Source organism: Silene latifolia, chromosome 2 (genome assembly GCF_048544455.1).
Source record: "Silene latifolia isolate original U9 population chromosome 2, ASM4854445v1, whole genome shotgun sequence".
NCBI lineage: Eukaryota > Viridiplantae > Streptophyta > Magnoliopsida > Caryophyllales > Caryophyllaceae > Silene > Silene latifolia.
The window spans coordinates 52,152,850-52,178,442 of record NC_133527.1 but is presented as its reverse complement, the minus strand read 5'-3'; the positions used below and the strand labels follow the sequence as shown (position 1 = coordinate 52,178,442).

The window sequence follows — 25,593 nt, the reverse complement described above, 5'->3', positions numbered from 1 at the left end:
TTGTAGTAAAAAAGTTAGAGGCTCCTAAAGGAGGACTCAAGCAGATAAACCATGAATGTTATAATGATATTGAGAATGCTGCTAGTAAGGCTGAAATTGATCATAAGGACTGTCAGAATGCTATTCTGCAGGATCCTACTAATAGCCTCATTGAGCAAGAGCACATTCTTAATGCTAATATAAGGAATTATCTAAGGCAAGGGATAGTTTCCTGAGACAAAAAGCTAAGGCAATGTGGGTGAATAATGGAGATGATAATACTGGTTACTTCCATGGAGTAATCAAGAAAAGGTTGGGAAGGAATAAGGTAACATAAATTGAAGATTAGAATGAACAGATGTGGTCTGATAATGCTGGAATTCAGAATGCCTTTCTGAATTATTACCAGGCTCTGCTCGGAAGTATGAAGGCCACTGATAGAGTAAGGCAGCAGGTTCTCAACAAGGGACAACTGTGCACTCAAGTTCATTGGAGTACACTCAATGCTCCAGTCATTGAGGCTGAGATTAAGGAGGTGATTTTATCTATTCCAATTGACAAGTTCCCAAGACCAGATGATTATACAAGTGCCTTTTTTAAAGACAGTTGGCAGATTATACAGAAGGATGTTTGCAATGCTATTAAAGATTTTTTTCATACTGAGCAAATTCTCTCTCAGATTAATGCAACTAATATCACATTGATCCCTAAATGTGATAGACCTACTTCTGTCAAACAATTCAGACCTATAGCCTGTTGTAATATCCTATATAAAGATATTTCTAAATTGCTTTTTAATAGATTGGCTAAGGTCCGGCCTGAAATTGTTGGAGATAATCAAGGAGCCTTCATCAGAGGAAGATCTATTATTGAAAATGTATTGATTTTCCAAGATTTGGTGAAGCTTTACAATAGGAAAGCAGCTTCTCCTAGGTGTATGTTCAAAATTGACCTCCAAAAGGCGTATGATACTGTTGAGTGGGATTTTGTAGAACAGCTTCTACATGGACTACAATTTCCTCCAGATTTTCCTAGTAAGGTCATGGCTTGTGTAAGATCTACCTCATTTTCTCTTTGCCTTAATGGGAATTGTTTTGGGTACTTTAAAGGCAAAAGGGGGCTCAGGCAGGGTGACCCTATCTCCCCCCTATTCTTTAATCTCTGTATGGACTACCTTACTAGAATGATAAACTATGCTACAGATAAGTGGCCTTTTCAATACCATCCTCTATGCGAAGCCACAAAGTTGAATCATCTAATGTTTGCAGATGACTTGTTACTCTTCTACAAAGGAAATATCCACTCCATTATGCTTTTAATTAAAGCTTTCTCTTCCTTTTCATCTGCTTCTGGTCTGACAATGAACACTTCAAAATCTGAAGCGTATTATAATGGGGTATGCTAGCAGATTAAGGATGACATTGCTCAAGCCACTGGTTTTGTGGAAGGGAGCATGCCTTTTAGATACCTTGGAGTGCCTATCCAATCAGGTAGGCTGACAAAGAAGGAATGTAACATTCTGATTGAGAAGATGGTCAATAGGGTTTGAAGTTTAGGGGCAAGATAATTGTCATATGCAGGAAGAGTTGTCTTCATTAACTCTGTCCTTAACACCCTATATTCCTATTGGGCAAACATATTTCTTCTACCTAAGCATGTGACTAAGAGCATTGAAGCCATATGTAGAAACTACCTATGGGATGGCTCTACTAAATTTAATTTCATAGAGTCCCATTGGTAGCTTGGGAGAAGGTCACTGTGCCAAAAGAAGAGGGTGGCTTGGGAATTAAACGAGCTCACGAATGGAACTGTGCTAGTACTGCTAAACTGGTAAACTGGATTTACACAAAAGCTGATAGACTATGGATAAAATGGATAAATCTTGTGTACCCGAAAGGGCAAAATTGGCATGACTATATGCCACCTGCTGACGCTAGCTGGTCTTGGAAAAATGTCTGCAAAATCAAGGAGAAAACGAAATCAGGATATATTAATGATGAATGGATTGCTGATCCTAAGGGCTACTCAATCCAAAGTGGCTACGAATGGCTTAGAACTCAGATGCCTAAGCCAAGCTGGACTACAATGGTATGGAATAGATGGAACATTCCCAAACATAGCCTGATCAGTTGGCTAATTCAGCACCAGGCACTGAACACCAGAGACAAATTATATAGGCTTGGTTGTTGCAACAATGGCAATTGCTGTATCTGTGAGATGGAAGAGGAAACACATGCACATTTATTTGCTGATTGTGAATACAGTAGTAGGTTTATAAAACTGATGGAGAATTGGTGTGGATTCAGACTGATGGTTACAATGACAGTACCTACTCGCCAGTTGAAGAAAAGCTTGAAAGAAAGTGTCCATTACCTGATTTGGAGTGCTTGTTACTACCAGATATGGAGGCAACGTAATGAAGCTCGACTGAACTATACTGTGCTGCGACCTAAAATCCTAGAAAATCGAACAATTGAAGAAATGAAAGGTAGAATCCAGAGCAAAGTGACTGATGATCCTAATAGTAGTGACCGAGTATGGCTGGCAAGACGGGGATGTCTTCCCTAATTTGATTTTGTTGGTTTATATGGCTTTTGTTGTTTAATTTTGGTACCAAACCTTATTTAAGTAAGGATTTGGGAGATTTGTAATTAACATTTTCTTAATATATATATATATATATATATATATATATATATATATATATATATATATATATATATATATATGTATGTATATATATATATATACATTTATATATGTATATATATAAATGTATATATATATATATATATACATATATATATATATACATTTATATACATATATATATATATATACATATATATATATATACATATATATACATATATATATACATATATATACATATATATATATACATACTCACATTTTACCAAAAAAAAAAAAAAATAATGAGTTCGGAAACCTGAGTTTGTGTATCCTTAACACACAACTTAGTAAACTTCCAAACTCCAGAACAGACCATTAGTTCTCCTTGAGAATTCATGACGGTTCCTTGAGGCTTACAAATGACTCTCATATGGGTTAACTTGTTATCGACTTATCATGCTCCAAGCATGTAATTCATCTAGGACGTGTGCATAATGGCATACATGATTATACCAATGGCGGAAACATTAGTAATCAATTTCATGTAGACAAGAGTTCTTAGGTGCAGCAAATAACCATGACTCTATCATGGTAATTCTATATTCATCAATATGAATAACCTACTTAACTTATTGATATCATTAAGATGAAGGATCATTATCAACATGAGATGCCCATCTAAGTACCAATCCAGCATCCCATGTTTTAATAGATTCACATGATGTCCAATATCATCTAGAATTAAAAACCAAAATACTTCTTTACGAAAGACAGTATTTGCACGTCATTCCCAATGAGTAATATGTTATACAATCATGAAGGATGATTGGTCCCACTAAACTTCATGTCTAAACATGACTGTCACCGACTCCCACTCAATTCCACATGTTTCGTTTTTTACAACTCATTCGAAACGTTACATGAATTGGAATAATCATTGCTTTTCTAAGTATTATATAAAACCATACAAATATATCATTCACATATCCCTTTCAAAATACCCATTTGGAAAGAGGTTTTAATATCTAACATATTCATTTTCACAATGAGGTATAGCAATGTTTTTAGCACAGTTACCAATTAACATAGCTTTTGTAGACATCGACATGCCTCTCTATGCAACTTTTAATTATAAATTTCTATTTACTTTGGATTGGTCTCAACAATCCCAAATAAATCCATTTGCTTGCATAGATACCATTTTGGTTTCATAAGGCTCTTAAGTAAAATGTTGAATTTTAAAATCTCTAGCTATCCACTTCATAGATCAAAATTTTATTTTTCAAGAACATATTCTTTTGTCTTTTCATAAGTCTTAAGTTATCTTAAGAAAGCTTTATTTTGGCCTCCTTACGTCAAGAGTCTAACCTAAGAACATCTTCTTTTGGTCTCCTCACGTAGATCCCATACCTAAGAACATCTTCTTTTGGTCTCCTCACGTAGATCCCATCTAGTCAAGGTTTGTGGCTAAATTCACTCTCACTCTATCATTAGAAAAATACATGTATTTTCTTCAAAGATAGCTTTACGAGCCACAAACAACTTTGTATTTATGATAGTAAAGGAGGAAAATATTACACAGGATAACTTTTAGTGACTTATTTGAGACATATTGTAAATACATTTTATTTCCCTAATATGTGAGTTCAATAGCTCAACATAACTTTAGAATTGATCTTACATAAGTAAGTTGTTACTTTTAGTAACAATGACATAAGGAGAATCGAATTCATAGCTTATGGACATATAATGACTCAATCATTATAATTGTCTATTTGATCAATTTAAGTCGATAATCTTATGTTTCTCGATGCAAGTAGTGTATGATGACAAATTTTAGAACAAACGATACGATAAAGTGAGTGACTTGGGTTGCAAACCAAGTCACCAATATCCAAAATACAACCATTGTCTAAGGAAACAAACAAATTTACAAGTCGAACGAGGAAATCAAAATAGTTCTAAAATTTCAAAATACAACATGAAAATAAAGACAAAGTAAGCCCTAGCTTCCATAGATCTAGCACCATGGACGGCTACATATAGCTTCCCTCAAGATCTTCTAGGCTTGCTTTTCGTTGCCCTTGTCCTTGCTCGGATGCCCTAAGTACAATAAAAAGGGTGAAATCATAACTTGTATCAAAATCCCAAAGTTGAGATTGAAACATAAAAGATAGGGATAGTTATTTACCTACTGGAATAACTTTTTCAGCTTTTATATTGCCAAGGTACTTTGGACAATTCCTCTTCTAATGCCCAACACCATTACAATAGTGGCATTTGTCCCCGGACGGGGCACCCTTCTTGGGCTTAGAGGAGCTAGCTTCGAAAGCCTTTCCTTTATTCTTGTAGGGAGTTTGCTTCTTTTCCTTATTGCCACCTTTCTTAAAAGTCCCTTTGCTCTTATGATTAATGTTGAGCACATCCTTGGTGGTGCTAACACTTAGCCCCATGTCCCTCTCGGCTTGCACAAGCATTTTGTGCAATTCATCGAGGAAACTTTCAAGTTTTGCATATTAAAATTCACCCTGAATTGAACATATGCCTTAACCTTGTTCAAGGAATGAAGAATTCGGTCAATGATGAGTTCTTCAGGAATTTCTACCTTTTGCATCTTTAGAGTCTCAACATGCTCCATCAACTGAGCACATGAGGGCTAACTTTTTGGCCCTCCTTAATGTTGAGATCGAAGAATGCGGATGCCGCTTCATATTGTATGATCCTAGGAGCTTGTGAAAACATGGTCACAAGCTTCGTATAGATCTCATATGCGGTGCTAATCTATATAGCACTTCTTTGGAGTTCGGCCTCCATAGAGAAGATCAACACATTTTTGATCGCGGCCGATTCCTTTTGGTAAGTCTCGTAGGCTTGCCTAGCGGCGGGGGTAGACCTTGCAGTAGGTGCGGCAGGAGAGGCCTCGGTAGGGTAACGAAGCTTGTCGTCATCCTCTGCGGCCAAGCGAAGTTGTGCGTCCCAATCGGCGAAATTGGACCCATTATTTTCTAATTTACATCGATCCATGAAGGATCGGAGCCATGAAAAATTGGTGAGAGTGTTCGAGCTAGTGTTGGTGGATTAATTTGGAGTTGACATTGCAATTGGAAAAACAATTTTGACTAAAAAGTAAGAAGTGAGGGAATTAATAAACATTTATCGTTTTAATAATACTTGTAAACATTTTAAACAAGTTCTAAGAATTTATATAGTGACCTCTACCCAACTATTATAAATGATCCCGAGATCCAAATTCATATTAACTTGGGTACGGTGAGCCGATTCATCCGTAATCAATATAATTCGATGGATAAACACTTTAATCGATTCTACTTCTAGAACTCTCGGTCGATAAAATTACTTTAATATTTATCTTAAGCCCGGAACACATGCGGCTACGGTCGCGAATACTTCCGTTGAGCTCAATCCATATTTTGATGTAATAACAATTTACTACCCACTTACCCAACGTAACAAGTTTAGCACCCCGGTGAGCCGAGCCTACTTCCTTATGAAATTGGGACTCATGGTTCTACTATTTGGTAAGACTAATTCTCAATTATTATTTAGTGAGAGGTCTTGTCAATTTATTATCTATCTCATTTTAAGTGAACTAAAGCGGTGAACTACGATAATTATAATTGACACGGTCGATGACTCGATAAAAAGATATGCATGTGTAGTTATGGCAATTTGGCTATGCATGCAAACATTTAAAATAAATGCAAAGCAAAAAGATAAATTCTAGTATGGCCTTCCTAAAATAGTAAATCTAATAAACTATTTACAAATTCGGAAACCAACCCCTTTGGTCCCATGAACTTCATTTGGCACGCATTCCAAGACAACACTGTCTTTGTCGGAACGCCTTTCCGAATGGCACCGTCTTCAAGGATCTCCGGGATAAATAAATTACATAGATTTTCTACTTTATACATTATAAAAAGAAAAACAAAAATAAAAATAAAAGTGATACGAGATCACATTAATTACAACCGAATCGGTATCCCCATTCATTTCGGGAAATACCAATTAAAAACTAAGGCCATACTAAGTACAAATTACATAATTCAAAATTATATAAAATTAAAATATGACAATCATAATAAAAATTCAGCATTAATATATGTATGAAATATGCCATGTGATGTGCCAAATCGCCCTATTTAAGCTAATATCGTATATTCGGTCCGGTTTTATGGATAATTGTGACTATTAACTTATTAAAATCACACAATATTACATAAATCAAATCTATGTCCAAGTTAATTACCCCAACCTTCTTAGGACTAAATTTAGTCTTCACTAAATATTTGACAATAATTCAACTCGATATTTTATTATTGCTCTTTAAACATCTTTTATTCATAATAATAAAGAAATAATTCCCATTAAGCTATAAAATTCGAAAATTTCAAAATCATAATTTTGTATATTCTGGAAAATTTCCAACATTCCAAAATTTTAATAAAATTTGCCCATAGAATATATTTAATTTATTTCACAAATAAATCGCATAATACATAACTTTAACCTTTTAATTCAAAATTCAACATAAAATTATGTAAAAAATCAAAATTAAAATTTTGAATATTCTATATAAATTTCTAGAACCTGGAAATGAAAAATGTTTAAGCCCAAAAATCGAATTTACAATTTATGACTATTTAAGTTCCTATTTATCAATCTTACAATATAAAATCAATAAACATCCAAATCAAACGAAATTTGACATGCAACTTTAGATCTGATGTTCATATCACATATAAAATATTGGAAAAAAATTTCATGCCTTCATTTTAGCTATTTTTGCTAAAATAGTCACTATTTATGTGATTTTTACATCTAAAAATCATAAATCATCCAAAATAAAACCATTTTATTTCAAAATTTACATACAGTGTGTAAATATTTCATGTAACAACATACCAAATTTTCATGGGCTTAAACAAAGTCTAACCATTTTTAACCAAAATACCTCTATTTAATCAATTTTTATCATGTAAAAATCATAAATCATGCAATATAAAACCATTTTATATGAAATTTTACATAAAATGTGTAAAATATGCCTGTGAGGTCGTGTAAAAATTTCAAGGTCAGAATCATAGTCTAACTAATTTTAGTATTTTAAGTGTCATTTTATTCAATAAAATGTAATAAAAATACTAAAAATCATATTAAAGAGCAATAAAATACCATAAATCATCAAAATGACCTAAAATCAATTTAGGACCAGAATGTTATTCATGAAAATTTTTCGTGGTATTTATCCTCATAAATCACAAATTTCTAGTTTTATATGTTAACATTTTAACTCGGAAAAACAATGACCGATTATGCATGCAACAACCATTGCTCTGATACCAATTGTAGGATTTATAACCTCTTTATTTGACAATTCTAATGACTTAATAATTCTAGTTTAGCCATAAACTAATAAGATCTTATGCATGCATAACATTAAAATACAAAGTAAGAAGAAAACCGATCTACTTACAATGAAGGCCGAATGGTTTATACTAATCGGTCTCCTACCAAATTAGTCTTCTTTAAGAAAAACCAAGTGCTCCAACAAAACCCTTAGATTCAATAGTAGAATCTACTCCTCAAGGATTTGTACCAAGGTAATCCACTTAATACTATTACTAATTTAGTTAGTAGAAATTAGTATAAGTGCCCTAAAATTAACAACTAATATTATTTTTTACTACTTCTAGTAAGGTTGGATAATATTAGAGATTTGTGAGTTTTTTCTTCTTATGTGTTCTCAACAATTAGAGAGAATTTTGAAAATTATTCATCTAATAAATTTTTGGCAAGAATGAATAATAATGAATAAGAGAAAAACTTCTCATCTTTTGCATAGGGTGGCCGGGTGGGTAGAGGGAAGAGTGTTCAATCCTTTTTCAAGTTTGTTCTTCTCAAGATGTAAGCATGAAAGCCTATGATTAGTAGGGCATGATTGTGTCTTCCACTAATTAAATGAATAAAGCACAATCTAATCCCTATACACCCATTTACACGGTACACTCAAGGTTAAGAGGGTCCATTTTAAGTTTGTCAATTGTCCAATTTGTGTAGTGTGACATATTGGACATGTTACTAGACATGTTGTTTTAATAATGCATTTTTAACTTATTAAAAATCATTATATAACCAAAATAACTCACATACAAAAATTAACTAGTAATTCACAATTACAATTACTTAAAATGGGTCATAAAATTATAAATCACAACTACTTGTATTTATAATAAACCATTCATTCTTATTTTAATTGTTTCATAAACAATACTAAAACATAAGTAATAAAACAATTCAATTACTTAGTACGAACCTTATTTAATCGAATTACAATAAGATACGTATTCTCTCTCATAAAATTATTTGTTCAGTTTTAAGGAATTAATTAACTTGTATCAACATACAATTAATTAATTAATAAATTAAGAGTGTTACCCTAGAGGTATGACCTTAAGGGATCAACTGATCACCATCGTCATACGACAATAATGTCAAACTCTACCCAGCCGATCATTACCGATTAATGTGGATCAGTTGACAATAAAATATTATATTCCCTTAGTATTCTTAATATGAGATTTAAACATATGATCGCATTATTGTCGAGGACACATACTCCAACATGAAGAAAGGGAGAACTCTTGCGTAAGTGTAAATGGTGCTGATTGAAGGGTATTGATAGAGGAATGTGTGGTGTGGTGCATTTTGCATGACGTGGCCATACTGTCCACCCATTGAGGCACGAGTCTATTTGCGACACAAGGGAATGTCTTGTCTCTTTCGCAAATTTGGAATTTGTGGTTTGTTCTATTTTAGGTTTTGTTGGATATGTTTTGTGGTTATTGTGTTTGCACCGTGTACAATAATATGTGGGTGATATTTGGGTGAGTTTGTAGTGTTTGACTCGTGTTTGAGTTGGGATTCGAATTTTGAGTCGTTTTTTAGAGTCTTTCGACTACCGTGCGGGTCCTTTAAAGTGTGTTAGACTACGTATAAAGGTTCGTCAGCCATAGGAAGGAGTCATACCTGAGGCATCTTCATTCGGGATATGTCCTTGATTTGTTCTTGTTCATGTGTAGAGGCTTGCCAACTATTGATGGTTGAGTGATCGACAGTGGGAAATGGCCTGAATCATAGGGCCTATTTTAAGAGGTTGTTTGTTGTCGGTGCGCGGAGACTCGGCATCCATTGATGATCGAGTGATCGACTGCGGGAAATGGCCTAAATCATCGTGTCTATTTCAAGAGGTTGTTTGTTGTCGGTGCATGAAGACTCGCCCGCCATTGATGGTCGAGTGATCAACAACGGGAAACAGCCTGAATCATCGGGTATATTTCAAGGGGTTGCTTGTTATCAGTGCGTGAAGACTCACCGACCATTGATGGTCGAGTGATCGACTACGAGAATGGCCTGAATCATCGGGCCTATTTCAAGAAGTTGCCTTTTGTCAGTGCCTGAAGACTCGCTAGCCATTGATGGTCGAGTGATCGACTGCGGGAAACAACCTAAATCATCGGGCCTATTTCAAGAGGTTGTTTGTCTAACCGACCCATTGGGGAGCAACGTTGGTGCCGCTTCGGGAGGAAGGTGCTAGATTTCGCTTTGCTTGACGCCCGGTCGTTGTTGCTTACGCAGGTAGATTTGCAAGTTAGTTGAAGGATGACTTCGTGGGGAGGTCTTCAGGGGTTCCGCTGACGAATACTCACTATTGTCACCAATGACGGTTTTTATTGCCGCCGTTAAAGGTTTTCACGAGAATAATGAGTTTGAATTTCGCTACTTGTAGTTTTGAAAGATGGAAAATAACGATATTTATTTTCGTCTTTCGAAGTTTTTTGTGAGGATAGCGAGTTTGAATTTAGCTATTTGCAATTGTGATGAACATAACAGTTTTTATTTCCGTCATTTGAAATTTTGTGAGAATAGCGAGTTTGAATTTCGCTATTTGCAATTGTGAAAAAAATAACGCTTTTTATTCCAGTCATTTGAATTTTTTCTGAGAATAGCGAGTTTGAATTTTGCTATTTGCAATTGTGAAAGAAAATAATGGTTTTTAATTCCGTCATTTGAAATTTTGTGAGAATAGCGAGTTTCAATTTCGCTATTTGCAATCGTGAAGAAAATAACGGTTTTTATTTCCGTCATTTGAATTTTTTGTGAGAATAGCGAGTTTGAATTTCGCTATTTGCAATTGTGACGAAAATAACGGTTTTTAATTCCATCATTTGAAACTTTCGTGAGAATAGTGAGTTTGAATTTTCCTATTTGAAATTGTGAAGAAAATAACGGTTTTTAGTTCCGTCATTTAAAATTTGTATTTGCGAAGAAACAATGATTGTACGCGTGTTTGGGCTAAAGCCCAAAACGTCGCTGAAAATGATAAAGCCACCCCAAAGAGGCGCGAGCTCTTTGGCGACATAAGGGGCTTCCCCTATTTTCCTAAACAAACGCTAGAAGCAACAACTCCTCATTCATATCGTCTTCTTCGACAAAATCATACAAAAGCTCACAAAAATCGCCATTGTTGATCTTATTAGTTGCTTGGATTCGTGTCATTACCACCATGTCATCTCAACGTATATAAATCCTCTTGATTCCGTTTGTTTTTGTTTGCATTTGTGTTGATTGAATTAGGACAAAACCCTAATTCGTCTCACATTGAATTGGGCGCTTTTATTTCGCTCGTCTTTGAGTGCAATTGATGCTTGAATTTGGTAGTATTGTGTAGTTACTGTCGAGAGGCTATGCTATAGTTGAGACGATATCATGAGACGTGTTGTGGAAGTAGGCATGGTTGGTGGAGTTAATTTTAGGTGTTCATGTTTTATAGATTGGGTTTTCAACTTCGGGGACGAAGTTCATTTTTAAGGAGGGAATACTGTAATACTTTAGATTTATGAGCTGTTGGGTACTCTATCAAGTAGCCCTTACTCTGTTGAGTAAGTTAGTTTTGCATCCTGTAGTACGTTCTGCCTAATGGGTACTCGATCGAGTGAGGCCAACTCGATCGAGTAGGCGGTACTCGATCGAGTACCTTAGTTATTCGATCGAGTAAGTCGGGTTTTACGAGTTTTTGGTCGGGTTTTGTTAGCAACGCGTGAAGAGTATATATAGAGTTTTCGTGAGTTCCTTTTCAATTTTACCTTATTCTAAACCTTTTCACAAAAGAAAAACAATACAACATCGAATTCTCTTCTCTCATTGCTACCAAATCAAGGGTTAGGGTTGTCGAATTTCGGAGTTCTTTATATCGTTGTGATCGTCGCATTGTGGGTAAGACCTTTATACTGTTTTTATGTCAATTCGTTAATATTGTTTAAATCCTAATTGGGTAATTTGGGGGTTTTTGGGTTTGATTGTATGATAGATTGTAATTGTATGATTATTTGATTATAGGAGGTGATTTCATAGAAAAAGGTTTTTGATCTGCTGCTTGTGGTTGATAATTGGTGATTTTTTTCAGGTAGGGTTTGCCTACTCAGTTATTGCGTAAATGATTATAAGATGGTTGTTGATTAATTGGCATGTAATTATATCGTAATTGGTTTTGGTTTTGATATTGTTGATATTGTAATTGGTTATTTTTAATTGTCTGTGGTTCGCGAGGTGCACCCTTGGCTGAGTGGAGTCACTTGCGGGAGTGGCTTCACGCCCTTGATTTGCCCCTTGAGGTTCCCGTCACAAGGGGAATGTGAAAATTAATGGACATGGGTTATTCGCTCGATGGAGATGAGCGGGGCTTAGGTGGAAACGGCTGCGGTCGCCCACTGACGGTGTGAAATATCGATTGCGATGTATATTCTGGTAGGGCTACACACTTTAGTGTGTAGTCAGATGATTGGTGCTGTGATGGTGTTGGAGGATTGTGATTGTGTATCTGTCTGTTGTATTATCTTATATTGTTTATGCATTAATTGACCCCGTTTAAATGTTTTAAAAACTGTGGTGATCCATTCGGGGATGGTGAGCAGTTGTGTAGCAGGTATATCTTGGATGCGCGCGGGATTAGCTAGGGATGAAGTCACCACGAGTCAGAGTTTTAGTCTTCCGCTGTGTTGTCATAATACATTGGTTACTTTAGTGGATTTTGGTTTTGGAACAGTTGTATCTTTTTCATTTATAGTTGGTTTTGATGTAATCACTCTAAACTTTATACTTAAATTATGTTTCTTGATGGTCACTTTTGATTACTATGCCTCAGGTAACCGAGATAGTAACATTCACTAGGTGGTCTTGGTAAGTCACCTTGGTGTATGGTGGTGTTACAAGCATAAAACAATATATATAATATATACAATGTATATTTTTGATTTTTTTTTGAAATGTTTCGATTTTAGTCATTTTTTTTTTGAAATTCTCTTAAATTTACAAGTAAGTATATACAAATATTCACAAAATGGATATTTCCCTCCCCACACTTAAGCTTTACATCGTCCTCGATGGAAGGAAATGTAGGGAGAAAATAGGAAAATTAAAGAACACGTTTTTGGTTTTTTCAATTTTTGTGGAAAGGAAATAACATGTTTTTGTTGTTTTTGAATTTTTTTTGAAATTTTTTTTTTTGTTAAAAAGGTAAGCTTATATTAATAAGAATAACCAAGATACAAGCGTTCGTAGATCAACACTATTTGGAGATGATTTAGTGCCATCCTCTTAGACTTAGTAATTTGTTGAACTAGTATTTGTGAAGGATTACATGCTCTTAAATTTGTTCCTCTTCAGTGCCTCCGCCACTTAATGAGGAAGTGGCTATTCCTTTTGTAGATGCATCCATTATGTGATTTTGTGTGCTTAATGTTTGGATGTGTCGCCATTTTGGCAAGACCCACCTTGCCTTGCAAGAAGGCATCCTACCTCATGGTTGTCTTGTTGTGAGTTGAAGGGGCGGAGTGAGACCCGCTAATTGTCTCATATCGGCTATATTATTAGGATAGGTTAGTTTTGGTCCTAGTCTTTGTCACCTCTTTACTCGGGACGAGCAAAGGTTCGGTTTGGGGATATTTGATGTGACCATAATTAGCGCATATTTAGCCCCCGAATTAGCCTTGTTCCCATGCTTTTTAGTGCATATTTGGGTCATTTCTTATCTTTAGTTCTTTGTTTTGCATATTTTTTGAGATTTTGATCCCTTGGTAGGAAAGGAGTAAGAATCTTGCATTTTCATGGCAAAACAAGACTAAATTGATCGAATTCAATGACCAAGCATCAAGGAGAGACAAGATTAGAAGTCCTTTGTACATATTATAGTAGAAGAGCAATGTTGAGAAAGGATCCTTGAGTCCCCAAGGAAATCCCCAAGGAATTTATGAAGAAAAGGGAAGAAAAGAAGAAGGTGTCTTGCTGAGTGACAATCCGTGCGGATTGTCACCAATCCGGCCGGCCCCCAGCTGCACAATCCGTGCGGCTTTCATCTAATCCGCTCGGATTCCACCTCCACAATCCGCCCGGATTCCCTCGAATCCGCTCGGACCCCATCGCCAGAATCCGCCCGTCCCGACCTTATTCCGCCCGGATTCCAGCACAGCGTGATTTCCTCTTCTCCAAGCTACGAAGAAAGAAGCCCTTCCTTCGAAAAATACCGGCTCCTCCTTGCTCAATCTAAAAAGTGTAATTACTAGTTTAGCCCTTAGTTAACCCTAATGCATCCTCCCTAATTTCCACTATAAATACCCCATTAGTCTAATTAGAGGAGCATGTTCTTCTTATCAATAATTAGAGTAGTTAATATCAATCAAATCTCTCTTTAGTTTTGTAATCAACAATTAATCAAGTTCTAATACAAGTTTTATTTCCTTAATCTCTCTTTTGTTCATCCTTTATTTTGGGTAATTGAAGATTATTTGGGTTATTGTTGGGAGATTGACAACCTCTCAATCAAGCATTCAAGTACTTCTTTTATCTTTGCTTTATTATTGGAATCATTAGTAGGTATAATTCTCTTTATCCCTTTTAATTATTGTTAATTACTTTCATTTATTCATCATGTTTCATATTGTTGGTATGATTGACAACCTTGCTAGCATGATCAACATGATAATGAGTGAGTAGTCTCTTAGCTAGGGTTAATGGGTGATTAGGGGAAACCAACATGGGGAATGATTCATGCTTAAATTAATATGCTTTCATGTTTTATTTGCTTGCTTGTTTTGATCTCAACTCATGCACATGTTATATTTGATGAAATGCTAAGCCTATGAATCCTTGCATTTACTATCATCTTCTATCTTTTCAATAAGACTTGTAAGACATAACCCAACTCGAGTATCATTAGACCATGCATGTTGTTGAGTAGGGAAGATTAAGTCGACTTGTAGGTGTTGTACAATCTAATCGATTCGGCTCCGGGACCCAAACTTTCCTAGGATTGTAAGATATAACCCAACTCAATCCATCACAACAATAATTGCTTGCTTATAATTTGAGAACATGTTTGTATGATCAATTCCCATGATTTCCCTATGATCCCATGACACCCTAGTGCTTTTAATCAATTGTTTACACCCCTTTAATTCATCTTGCTTGTTTATTTTCATTGCTATTTTAGTTTAGTGACCTTCTACATCAACCCAATTTGTGACACCCCTTAGACACCACTAGTTGCAATAGAAATCTCATTTCAATACCCGTCCCTTGGGATCCGACCTTTACTTGCCTCTTTACTAATTGTAGAGTTGTTTGTGAAGTTATAAATTGTGTTTTGATTCGACCGTGACCCAACGACCACATCTTTAATTGTGAACACGAAACGGACCCGATAAAAAATGGCGCCGTTGCCGGGGACGGTGTTTGTTTGATTTAGATTTTCTTTTTATTGTTATTAGTTGTGTCTTTCTTCGCCTTGGGGAAGTAAAACTCCTCAAGGTTTGTTCTAATTTTTTTCGAGTTGTTTGATATTTTGCATGTCTAGAAGGTCACAAGGTGATTTGTTACCTTTTGACCGTGAAATCGAAAGAACCTTGACGAACAATAGGAGACTTGTTAGGAGGAATTTAAGAGGTATTAGTGAAGTTGTTCAACCCACTAGTGAGTTCATCAACCCTTTCGCAATAGAAGGAGAGGAGAACCCGTTACACAATACCCCACAAAATCCACCTACAATGCCTAAATTCTCGTCACACTCTGTACCCACCGAGGAGAATCTACCAAATGGTACTCCTACACCGCAACATCTAACCGGAAATTTTATTGCCAAGTCCGCCTTCATCCAATTAGTTAAGAGGAGCCAATTTGGGGGGATGCCTAGTGAAGACCCTCATTCTCATATGGAAACCTTTTGCGACTATTGTGATGCAATCTCTCAAAAGGGCGTGACTCAAGACCAAATTAGATGGGTCTTATTTCCTTTTTCTCTAATCGGCACCGCGAAGCAATGGTTGAAGGGCCTTGATAAGGCCACCCTCGGAATAGATTCTTGGAAGAAGTTGGCTCTAGCTTTCTACAAAAAATTCTACCCACCGGAAAAGACTAACATGCTAAGAGCTCAAATTACGGGTTTTAAGCAAAGGGATGAAGAATCTTTGTATGAAGCTTGGGAGCGGTTCAAGGGAATTTGTCGCTCATGTCCTCACCATGGACTTAACGAATGGTTTTTGGTACAACAATTTTGGAACGGTTTATATGAGGATTCTAGGAACATTCTCAATATGGGATCAAATGGAATGTTCACCGAAGTTGATGACAATCAAACATGGAACAAGATTGAGGAAATGGCGGTCCATAACTCACAATATAGTAGACCTCGCAAGGCTACTAGAGGAGGAAAGCATGAAGTGGACTCCGTTACTCAATTGGGTGCTCAACTTAGTGCTCACATTGACACAATCAACTTGAAGTTTGAACAAGCTATGGCTAGACTTGAAGAAAACTCAAAATCATCAAAGCATCATGTTAATGCCATGACGGCATCCTCATCAATCCCAAGTGGGATATGTGAGAATTGTGGAACTTTGGGACATGACCAAGGTGAATGTAGGGGAACAAATGAACAAGTGAATGCTTTCCAAGCATACAAGAGTGGTACCCCTTATTCTAACTTTTACAATGAAAACACCAAATTCCATCCAAATCTCTCATACAAAAGCCAAAATGTTCAAAACCCTCAAACAACATACACTCCACCACCCATGAGAAACCAAAATCAAAGACCCTTTTACAATCAAAACCAAGGTTACCAAAATCAAAATCCATACAATCACCAAAATGACCAAGGATTTGATGTCCAAAAAGCGGTCCTCCAAATGCAAAAGAATCAACAAGAATTTTTCACTCAAATGCAAAAAGATAGCCAAGCAAAGGAAACCACCATCAACAACATTCTAGCTCACACCAAGATGTTGGAAACACAATTGACTCAACTAGCATCTTCAAGCTCACAAAGACAAAAGGGGCAATTACCACCTCAAAGTAATCCCCCTAGACATGAAACGGTTAGTGCCATTCACTTGCGAAGTGGTACAAGGTATGAAGCACCGAAGAAGCAAGTTGAGGATGAAGTTGTGGAAGCTAGTGAAAAGGAAGAAATTGTGCAAAGCTCCAAAGATGGAGAATCATCAAAAGAAGAAAGTTCAAAGAAAAATGAAGGCAAGGTCAAGGAGAAGGAGCCCATTGTGATTAGACTCCCTTTTCCAAGTCGTCAAACCAAGCCCAAATTTGATGACCAACTTGGAAAGTTCATGGAAATTGTGAAGAATTTGGAAGTCTCAATTCCTTTCACGGAATTAATAAATCACGTGCCGGCCTATGCGAAATACATGAAAGATATCCTCACAAATAAGAAGTCGATCCGGAAGCTTGAGACTATCGCCTTCACTAAGGTGAGTAGTGCAATACTTTAAGGGAGTTCACCTCCAAAGTTAAAGGATCCGGGAAGCTTCTCAATACCGTGTACCATTGGCGACACGACGATCAACAAAGCCTTATGTGATCTAGGGGCTAGTGTGAGTGTCATGCCGTACTCGGTGAGTAAAAGGTTGGGGATGGGAGAGCTTAAATGCACCAACATCACACTCCAAATGGCCGATAGATCGACAAAGACACCATTAGGGATATGGGAAGATGTCCCCGTGCGAATTGGGAAGTTTTTCATCCCGGTGGACTTTGTCATTGTTGATATGGAGGAAGATTCCAACAATCCAATCATTCTAGGAAGACCTTTCCTACACACCGCGGGTGCGGTGATTGATGTGAAACATGGTGAGCTCACTCTAGAAGTGGGAGATGAAAGCATAACCTTTAATCTTGACAAGACTATGAGAGCTCCTCGTTTGCATGAACCGTGTTTCATGATTGATCATTATAGCCGAAAGGATGAAAGGAAGAAATCGGAACTCCAATGGAAGAAGAAAATTGAAGATGCTCCATTCAAAGAGCAAGTGAATTGTGACAAGGAGAGCTTGCAAAGCTCATCAAAATCAAGCAAAGAAGAAGAGAATGGCCTCATTGGCCAAGAGAAGAAATTGGGAGAGTTGTCCCCATCAAATCAAGAAATTTTCAATGATCAACTTAATGAAGTTTGTGGTCTTTGGGACAACGAATTTGAAGGGATTTTTAATCCCTACATTGGTAATGCCATCGATCAAGACCGACAACAAGGGCCAAGGTCTATTGATGACCTCTACCATGATAATGAACACGCTTTCGATTACTTTTTCAAGGTGTTGAGCAACATCAACAACACCTTGAACATGCCCCCTTGACATCTCATCAAGAATGAGAGTTTGGTGGAGTCCTCCCTAAACCACCGTTTGTAAATACTTCTAACTCCCTAACTCGCATTTCAATTCTTGTATTGCATTTTTGTCATCTTTGGATTTATTTTAATTTACTTTGATCAAGATAATTGTCATGTTTGAGAGAAGTGAGGGAGGGACTAATAATTTCAATTGATGTGTAGTGCTTTACCTTAGTGTGGGGATGACAATTGCCTAGGCTATCCATGCCTAGTAATGCCCCCGCAATGAAGAACACAAGACATGAAGAAGAATGGAAGAATGGTAAGGGAAATGCATTGTACACGGATGGAACTGAATCCGGGTACAAAGAGGTAGAATCCGAGCGGATTCAAGAGAATCCGCCCGTCTTCAGAAAATCCGAGCGTACTGCAGCAAAGACGCCCGTCCTGAACTGAGCTGAATTTTGAAAATTTTTGACTGTGAGAGAATCCGGGCGTCCTGAGAAAAATCCGCCCGTCTTGAAGAATCCGTCCGTCCTGGACTGAAGACGCCCGTCTTCTCTGCTAAGGAAAACAGGAAAAATTTCCTGGACTGAAATCCGTCCGTCTTCAGGCAAATCCGCCCGTCCCGTATCAAGCAAATCCGAGCGTCTTCTTCTGAATCCGCCCGTCTTTAGGCGAGTTTTATACAACCCAGAAAGAGCAGAATCCGCACGGATTGGGCAGAATCCGCACGGATTGCCCCTGCAGTTTGAAAATTTCGGTCTTTATAAAATCCCTCCCACATTCCTTCATTCATTCATTCATTCATAAACACTACCCACAACATCAAAACCCTCATCCTCTCCATCACAAAAACAAAATCCCTCAACAACATTCACCAAAAACAAATCAAATAATCCTTCTAACAACAAATCAATCACTTCTTCTTCAATAAAAATCAAAACCAAGCACAAAATCTTCAACCTTTGGGTCGACTTTTGAATTCATAAAGGAAAAGCCTTTCACCTTTAAATCGATTTGGGTACACTACAAATTGAAGATTTTTCATTATTTTCTTGGTTAGTTCATCAATGGCAAGGACTAAGGGAGCAACAAAGGCAACAAAGACACCAAAGGCTAAGGCACTCTCACAAAGGCAAAAGGCTCTTCAAACAAAGAAAGCATTGGCTATGGTGGTAGCAACACCAAACTTGGAAGTGCAACAACAACAACAACCTTCTATGGGAGCAACAACACCTTCTACTCCGGAAATTGATCAACTTTTGCATTATCCGGAGGTAACTTTTATTTTCGAAACCCATAGAAATACCTTTGCCAAGTTTGCTAGGAAGTCATTACAATCCACCAAATTTATATGTGAAGATACCTTAGAAAAATTGGGTGTTCTTGAGCAAACTAGAGCCTTTTTCAAAGCTATGGGGTTGAAGAAATTGTTTGAAACAAAGGAATTGACATACCCCTCCCTTACCTTGGAATTTTTGAGTTCTTTGAAAGTCACCAAAGTTGAGAATAGGGAGAATCTCGAGTTTCGTCTAGCTAATGTTAGTAGACGCATTTCCTTTAGAGAATTGGGTGAAATTTTGGGTCTTAGTGATGAACCACGTTATTTTAAGAATTATGGAAAGTATGACCCCGAACCTCTTTGGGAGGCAATTTCCGGGAGGAAATTTGAGGACTTTCATGCGAGTCGTGCTCTTTTAGTCCACCATCCGGGCATAAGAGTATGGCACAAGGTCATGGGAAACACCATAATTGCAAGGAAAGATACCAACCATTTCACCAAACTTGATTTTATTCTCCTTGAATCGGCTTTGAACATTGGAAGAGTGCACACCAAGCCTTACAATTCTTTGAGGCTCTTGGTAGATAGATGGCTCAACATTGATTGTGGGAAGAAGGGCACTACCGTTATTGTCAATGGCGGCCTAGTCACTATCCTAGCTAAGTACTTTGATCCTAACTTCAATAAGGATAACAAGTATAAAGCAAAGGAGGGTGGTCATCTTGTTGATTTGCATACTATGATACACAAGTTAAAGTGGGTTGCTCATAACCCCCTTGACACTAAGTATGGATGGCTCACTAGTGAAGCTAGATCGTTCACCTTGCCTTCAAAAATTTGTCGTCTAAGCGTCCACCGGACCAATTATCTACTTCCCCTTTCTAAAGAGGCCGAGTATATTATCCAACAACAAAAGGGTGAACTTGAAATGCCCTCCTCTTCCATTGTCATACCACCTTACCCCTTTGAGTATCAAGAGTTCAAGCCGGAGGGAGTTGAAGCTAGAACTGACTATGTGACTCTTCTCATGCAAGCAATGCACAAGCAAGCCTTTGAAGATCGGAAAAACGCTTACTTGGCTCAATATCCACCCCTCCTACACTTAGCTAGGCAAGGACTACTTGATCCATCATGTCCTTTGCCTAGTTGGGCGGATAGAGAAGTCCTATTTCCGGGTGCATCTAGGGTCGTTTCGGGTGACAATGAGGTTGTTGGTAATGATGAAGAAGTTGATGATAACATTGGTGAAGAAGCAAATGAAGAAGGAGGAGAGGATGGTGAAGATGATAATGAGCAAGATGAGGAAGAAAGTGAAGAAGCAAATGAAGAGGGAGGTGGCAATGTGACCACTTCTATTGAGGAAAGTGATGATGGTGATGATATGATGGAAGATTAGCAAGCCTTGGAGACTCCTACCCTCTCATGGTTTGTCTATTTCTCTCTTTGTTTTTATTATTTTTCTTGATCATTGTTGGAGTAGTCCTAGCACCATAGAGGACTCGCACCTCGGTACCATTGAGGTGTTCTCATTTTATTGTTCCCATTTTCAAAATCCAAAATGACAAATTAGTTTCATGCATTGCATAGTGTGTGCATGAACTACACCCATCCTTGGACATTAGAAATAGTGTCTAACTTGGTTTGGGGAAGTTAATGCATACACAACGGGAGGTAATCTAAATTATCCTCTCCGTCATAACAAAAACCATGCATCATGTAGTGTAGCTTAGTGTAGATTGCATTTAGTGTAGAAATTATGCATCATCTTTGCATAATTTCCATCATTTTGGCCATTGAGGACAATGCCCATATTAGTGTGGGGATGGGAATTCTAACATTTAACTCTTATTCAAAAATCCAAAAAAAAAATTGAAAAATTTCGAAAATCATAAAAATTTGAAAATTGAAAACCCAAAAACATGTTTATTTCCCTTTGTAGTCTTGTGTATATATTGTCTTGTATATATTGTGTTTGTTCTATCCTTGTTCACATTGATTGACTACGCCACATCCGAGACATGAGGATATTGAAGACCGCATGGTATGATCTTTCCAATCTCCTTTTTCCTCTTTATGTTAATGACTATGTGGCTTTATTTTGATTGATGCGGTATAACAATGTGAACTTAGGACTTGCATTTAGTTTATATGTCATATTAGTTGATAGAATCACTTGCATTAGGATGTTTATATTAGTTGCATCATGGCATGTAGTTGCATGTTAGAAATGTTTTGAAAAATGCCTAATTAGGAACTTTGACAAGAGCAACTAAGCCATTACAAATACTTGTTCAACTTAAGACTTTGCCTACTAGAATGGTTGTAAAGCACCCTAGATAGTGTCATACTAGTGTCTTTTGACCCATGACCCAAAGCCTAGTCAAGGGTTTGCATGTGAGTCACCTATCCAACCCCGTGATGCGATGTGGACTTGGTTAGCTTGTCTAGGTGACCTTGATTGACCTTGTGGTAAGGCAACCCAAAAATATTTTCTATCAATAAGCTTGAAGTGCTCATTTCAAAGAATTTTGTCATGTGGAAGTAATCTAATGCCAAGGAACCTCGAATGTTATGAATTGTTGAAAGTTGAGAAATTTAAGTTGTTTTGATGGAGGCGTACCACTTCGATGTGCTTTGGTGCGGGATCCATTGAATTGGGCCCCCACACGGTTGTGAATTCGGCCGCCCAGAGACAGAGTGACTATCACCCCGAAAAGCTATTGTCTAGAGGTTAACCGGTTGCCTAATAAGCGATTGGCGAAATCAAAGGACACTAGCCCGGAAGGGACAAACCTCATCTTAAATTTTTTTAATGTGAAAGTGAAGTGAGGACAATTTTGAATACTAGTCATATCCACCCGTTGTGAATAAAGATTTGAGCATTTCATTCCCAAAAAGCCTTTTGTCAAGCCACTTGGTCGAGCTTGGGACGATCCATGACCTTTACTTTTGTAGAGAATTCGAGACTTGTCATGTCATATGCTACTAGCATCATAGGGATCATCATTCCACCACCATCCGATCGCTCTTGACGAAAGCATTTGGAAATTGAGGACGAAAGTAGTCTAGTTTAACACCATTTGGAGGTGATTTAGTGCCATCCTCTTAGACTTAGTAATTTGTTGAACTAGTATTTGTGAAAGATTACATGCTCTTAAATTTGTTCCTCTTTAGTGCCTCCACCACTTGATGAGGAAGTGGCTATTCCTTTTGTAGATGCATCCATTATGTGATTTTGTGTGCTTAATGTTTGGATGTGTCGCCATTTTGGCAAGACCCACCTTGCCTTGCAAGAAGGCATCCTACCTCATGGTTGTCTTGTTGTGAGTTGAAGGGGCGGAGTGAGACCCGCTAATTGTCTCATATCGGCTATATTATTAGGATAGGTTAGTTTTGGTCCTAGTCTTTGTCACCTCTTTACTCGGGACGAGGAAAGGTTCGGTTTGGGGATATTTGATGTGACCATAATTAGCGCATATTTAGCCCCCGAATTAGCCTTGTTCCCATGCTTTTTAGTGCATATTTGGGTCATTTCTTATCTTTAGTTCTTTGTTTTGCATATTTTTTGAGATTTTGATCCCTTGGTAGGAAAGGAGTAAGAATCTTGCATTTTCATGGCAAAACAAGACTAAATTGATCGAATTCATTGACCAAGCATCAAGGAGAGACAAGATTAGAAGGCCTTTGTACATATTATAGTAGAAGAGCAATGTTGAGAAAGGATCCTTGAGTCCCCAAGGAAATCCCCAAGGAATTTATGAAGAAAAGGGAAGAAAAGAAGAAGGTGTCTTCTTTGAGTGACAATCCGTGCGGATTGTCACCAATCCAGCCGCCCCACTGCACAATCCGTGCGGCTTTCATCTAATCCGCTCGGATTCCACCTCCACAATCCGCCCGGATTCCCTCGAATCCGCTCGGACCCCATCGCCAGAATCCGCCCGTCCCGACCTTATTCCGCCCGGATTCCAGCACAACGTGATTTCCTCTTCTCCAAGCTACGAAGAAAGAAGCCCTTCCTTCGAAAAATACCGGCTCCTCCTTGCTCAATCTAAAAAGTGTAATTACTAGTTTAGCCCTTAGTTAACCCTAATGCATCCTCCCTAATTTCCACTATAAATACCCCATTAGTCTAATTAGAGGAGCATGTTCTTCTTATCAATAATTAGAGTAGTTAATATCAATCAAATCTCTCTTTAGTTTTGTAATCAACAATTAATCAAGTTCTAATACAAGTTTTATTTCCTTAATCTCTCTTTTGTTCATCCTTTATTTTGGGTAATTGAAGATTATTTGGGTTATTGTTGGGAGATTGACAACCTCTCAATCAAGCATTCAAGTACTTCTTTTATCTTTGCTTTATTATTGGAATCATTAGTAGGTATAATTCTCTTAATCCCTTTTAATTATTGTTAATTACTTTCATTTATTCATCATGTTTCATATTGTTGGTATGATTGACAACCTTGCTAGCATGATCAACATGATAATGAGTGAGTAGTCTCTTAGCTAGGGTTAATGGGTGATTAGGGGAAACCAACATGGGGAATGATTCATGCTCAAATTAATACGCTTTCATGTTTTATTTGCTTGCTTGTTTTGATCTCAACTCATGCACATGTTATATTTGATGAAATGCTAAGCCTATGAATCCTTGCATTTACTATCATCTTCTATCTTTTCAATGAGACTTGTAAGACATAACCCAACTCGAGTCTCATTAGACCATGCATGTTGTTGAGTAGGGAAGATTAAGTCGACTTGTAGGTGTTATACAATCTAATCGATTCGGCTCCGGGACCCAAACTTTCCTAGGATTGTAAGATATAACCCAACTCAATCCATCACAACAATAATTGCTTGCTTATAATTTGAGAACATGTTTGTATGATCAATTCCCATGATTCCCCTATGATCCCATGACACCCTAGTGCTTTTAATCAATTGTTTACACCCCTTTAATTCATCTTGCTTGTTTATTTTCATTGCTATTTTAGTTTAGTGACCTTCTACATCAACCCAATTTGTGACACCCCTTAGACACCACTAGTTGCAATAGAAATCTCATTTCAATACCCGTCCCTTGGGATCCGACCTTTACTTGCCTCTTTACTAATTATAGAGTTGTTTGTGAAGTTATAAATTGTGTTTTGATTCGACCGTGACCCAACGACCACATCTTTAATTGTGAACACGAAACGGACCCGATCATGCTCCCAGATTTCGACGGTATTGTTCTTCACTCTATATTCACTCAGTTTTCTTCATTTCTTCACTAAAATCACACCAAAACACACTTCCTTCATCAAGATTTCAAGGTTTGTTCATCATTCATCAACACCAAGTAAGTTTCTACCTCACTTCTCTTTGATTTCATCCAATTTAATCCAATTTCTCAAACCCTAACTCAATTTGAGGGAAATCGATTTGGTACTTATTTATGCTAAAAATTGGTTTAAATGTGCTATATTAATGTTTATAGGATGAATTAGTTCACTAATTTGTTCTATTATGCTTGTTTGGTTGAATTTTAGCTTGTCTTAAGGTGAACTTTTTGTCTTAAAATTTCAGAAGTGACTTCTAAGAAAGCTACTACACAAGGTCCTTCAAACAGAAGGAGAGGTGAAGCGGAGGCATCCCATGCTACGGAGGATGTCGAGATGCAAGAAACACCGGTTTGGCATGATCCAACATTTCCCCAAGTTGTCTTTGCTAGTAAAAATCAATTGGATAATTGGGTTATCTTGAGAGCCAAAGGTATGAAGGCCACTAAATTTATTAATCATGATTCATTGAAGCATATTGGAATTTGAAAAACGAGTTAGAGGTTTGTTTAAAAATCTTGACATGAAGCATTTTATTTATGGTGTCAGTTCTTGAGTTCTTGAGTTCCTTTGAATTTCACAAGTCTAAAAAGAAGGATTTTATTTATGGTGTCAGTTTCCGATTGTTTAATCATGATTATAGGATGTTTCTTAGTGAATTACTGAAATTTTTCAATTGA

General features: G+C 37.1%; 1 protein-coding gene and 1 non-coding gene across 2 annotated transcripts; one reads left to right on the top strand and one right to left on the bottom strand.

The window, feature by feature from the left end:
- The first annotated feature begins 232 nt into the window (after nucleotides 1-232).
- On the top strand, nucleotides 233-25,593 carry LOC141640785 (uncharacterized). The gene is made up of 5 exons (XM_074449466.1): nucleotides 233-307; nucleotides 389-1,375; nucleotides 1,732-2,467; nucleotides 25,161-25,346; nucleotides 25,463-25,593. Exons 1-5 carry the CDS (start codon nucleotides 233-235, stop codon nucleotides 25,591-25,593), a joined length of 2,115 nt encoding a protein of 704 aa, XP_074305567.1.
- Nucleotides 16,107-16,213, bottom strand: LOC141645555 (small nucleolar RNA R71). Its single transcript, XR_012545035.1, has one exon. It is a non-coding gene; the product is annotated as a small nucleolar RNA R71 (small nucleolar RNA).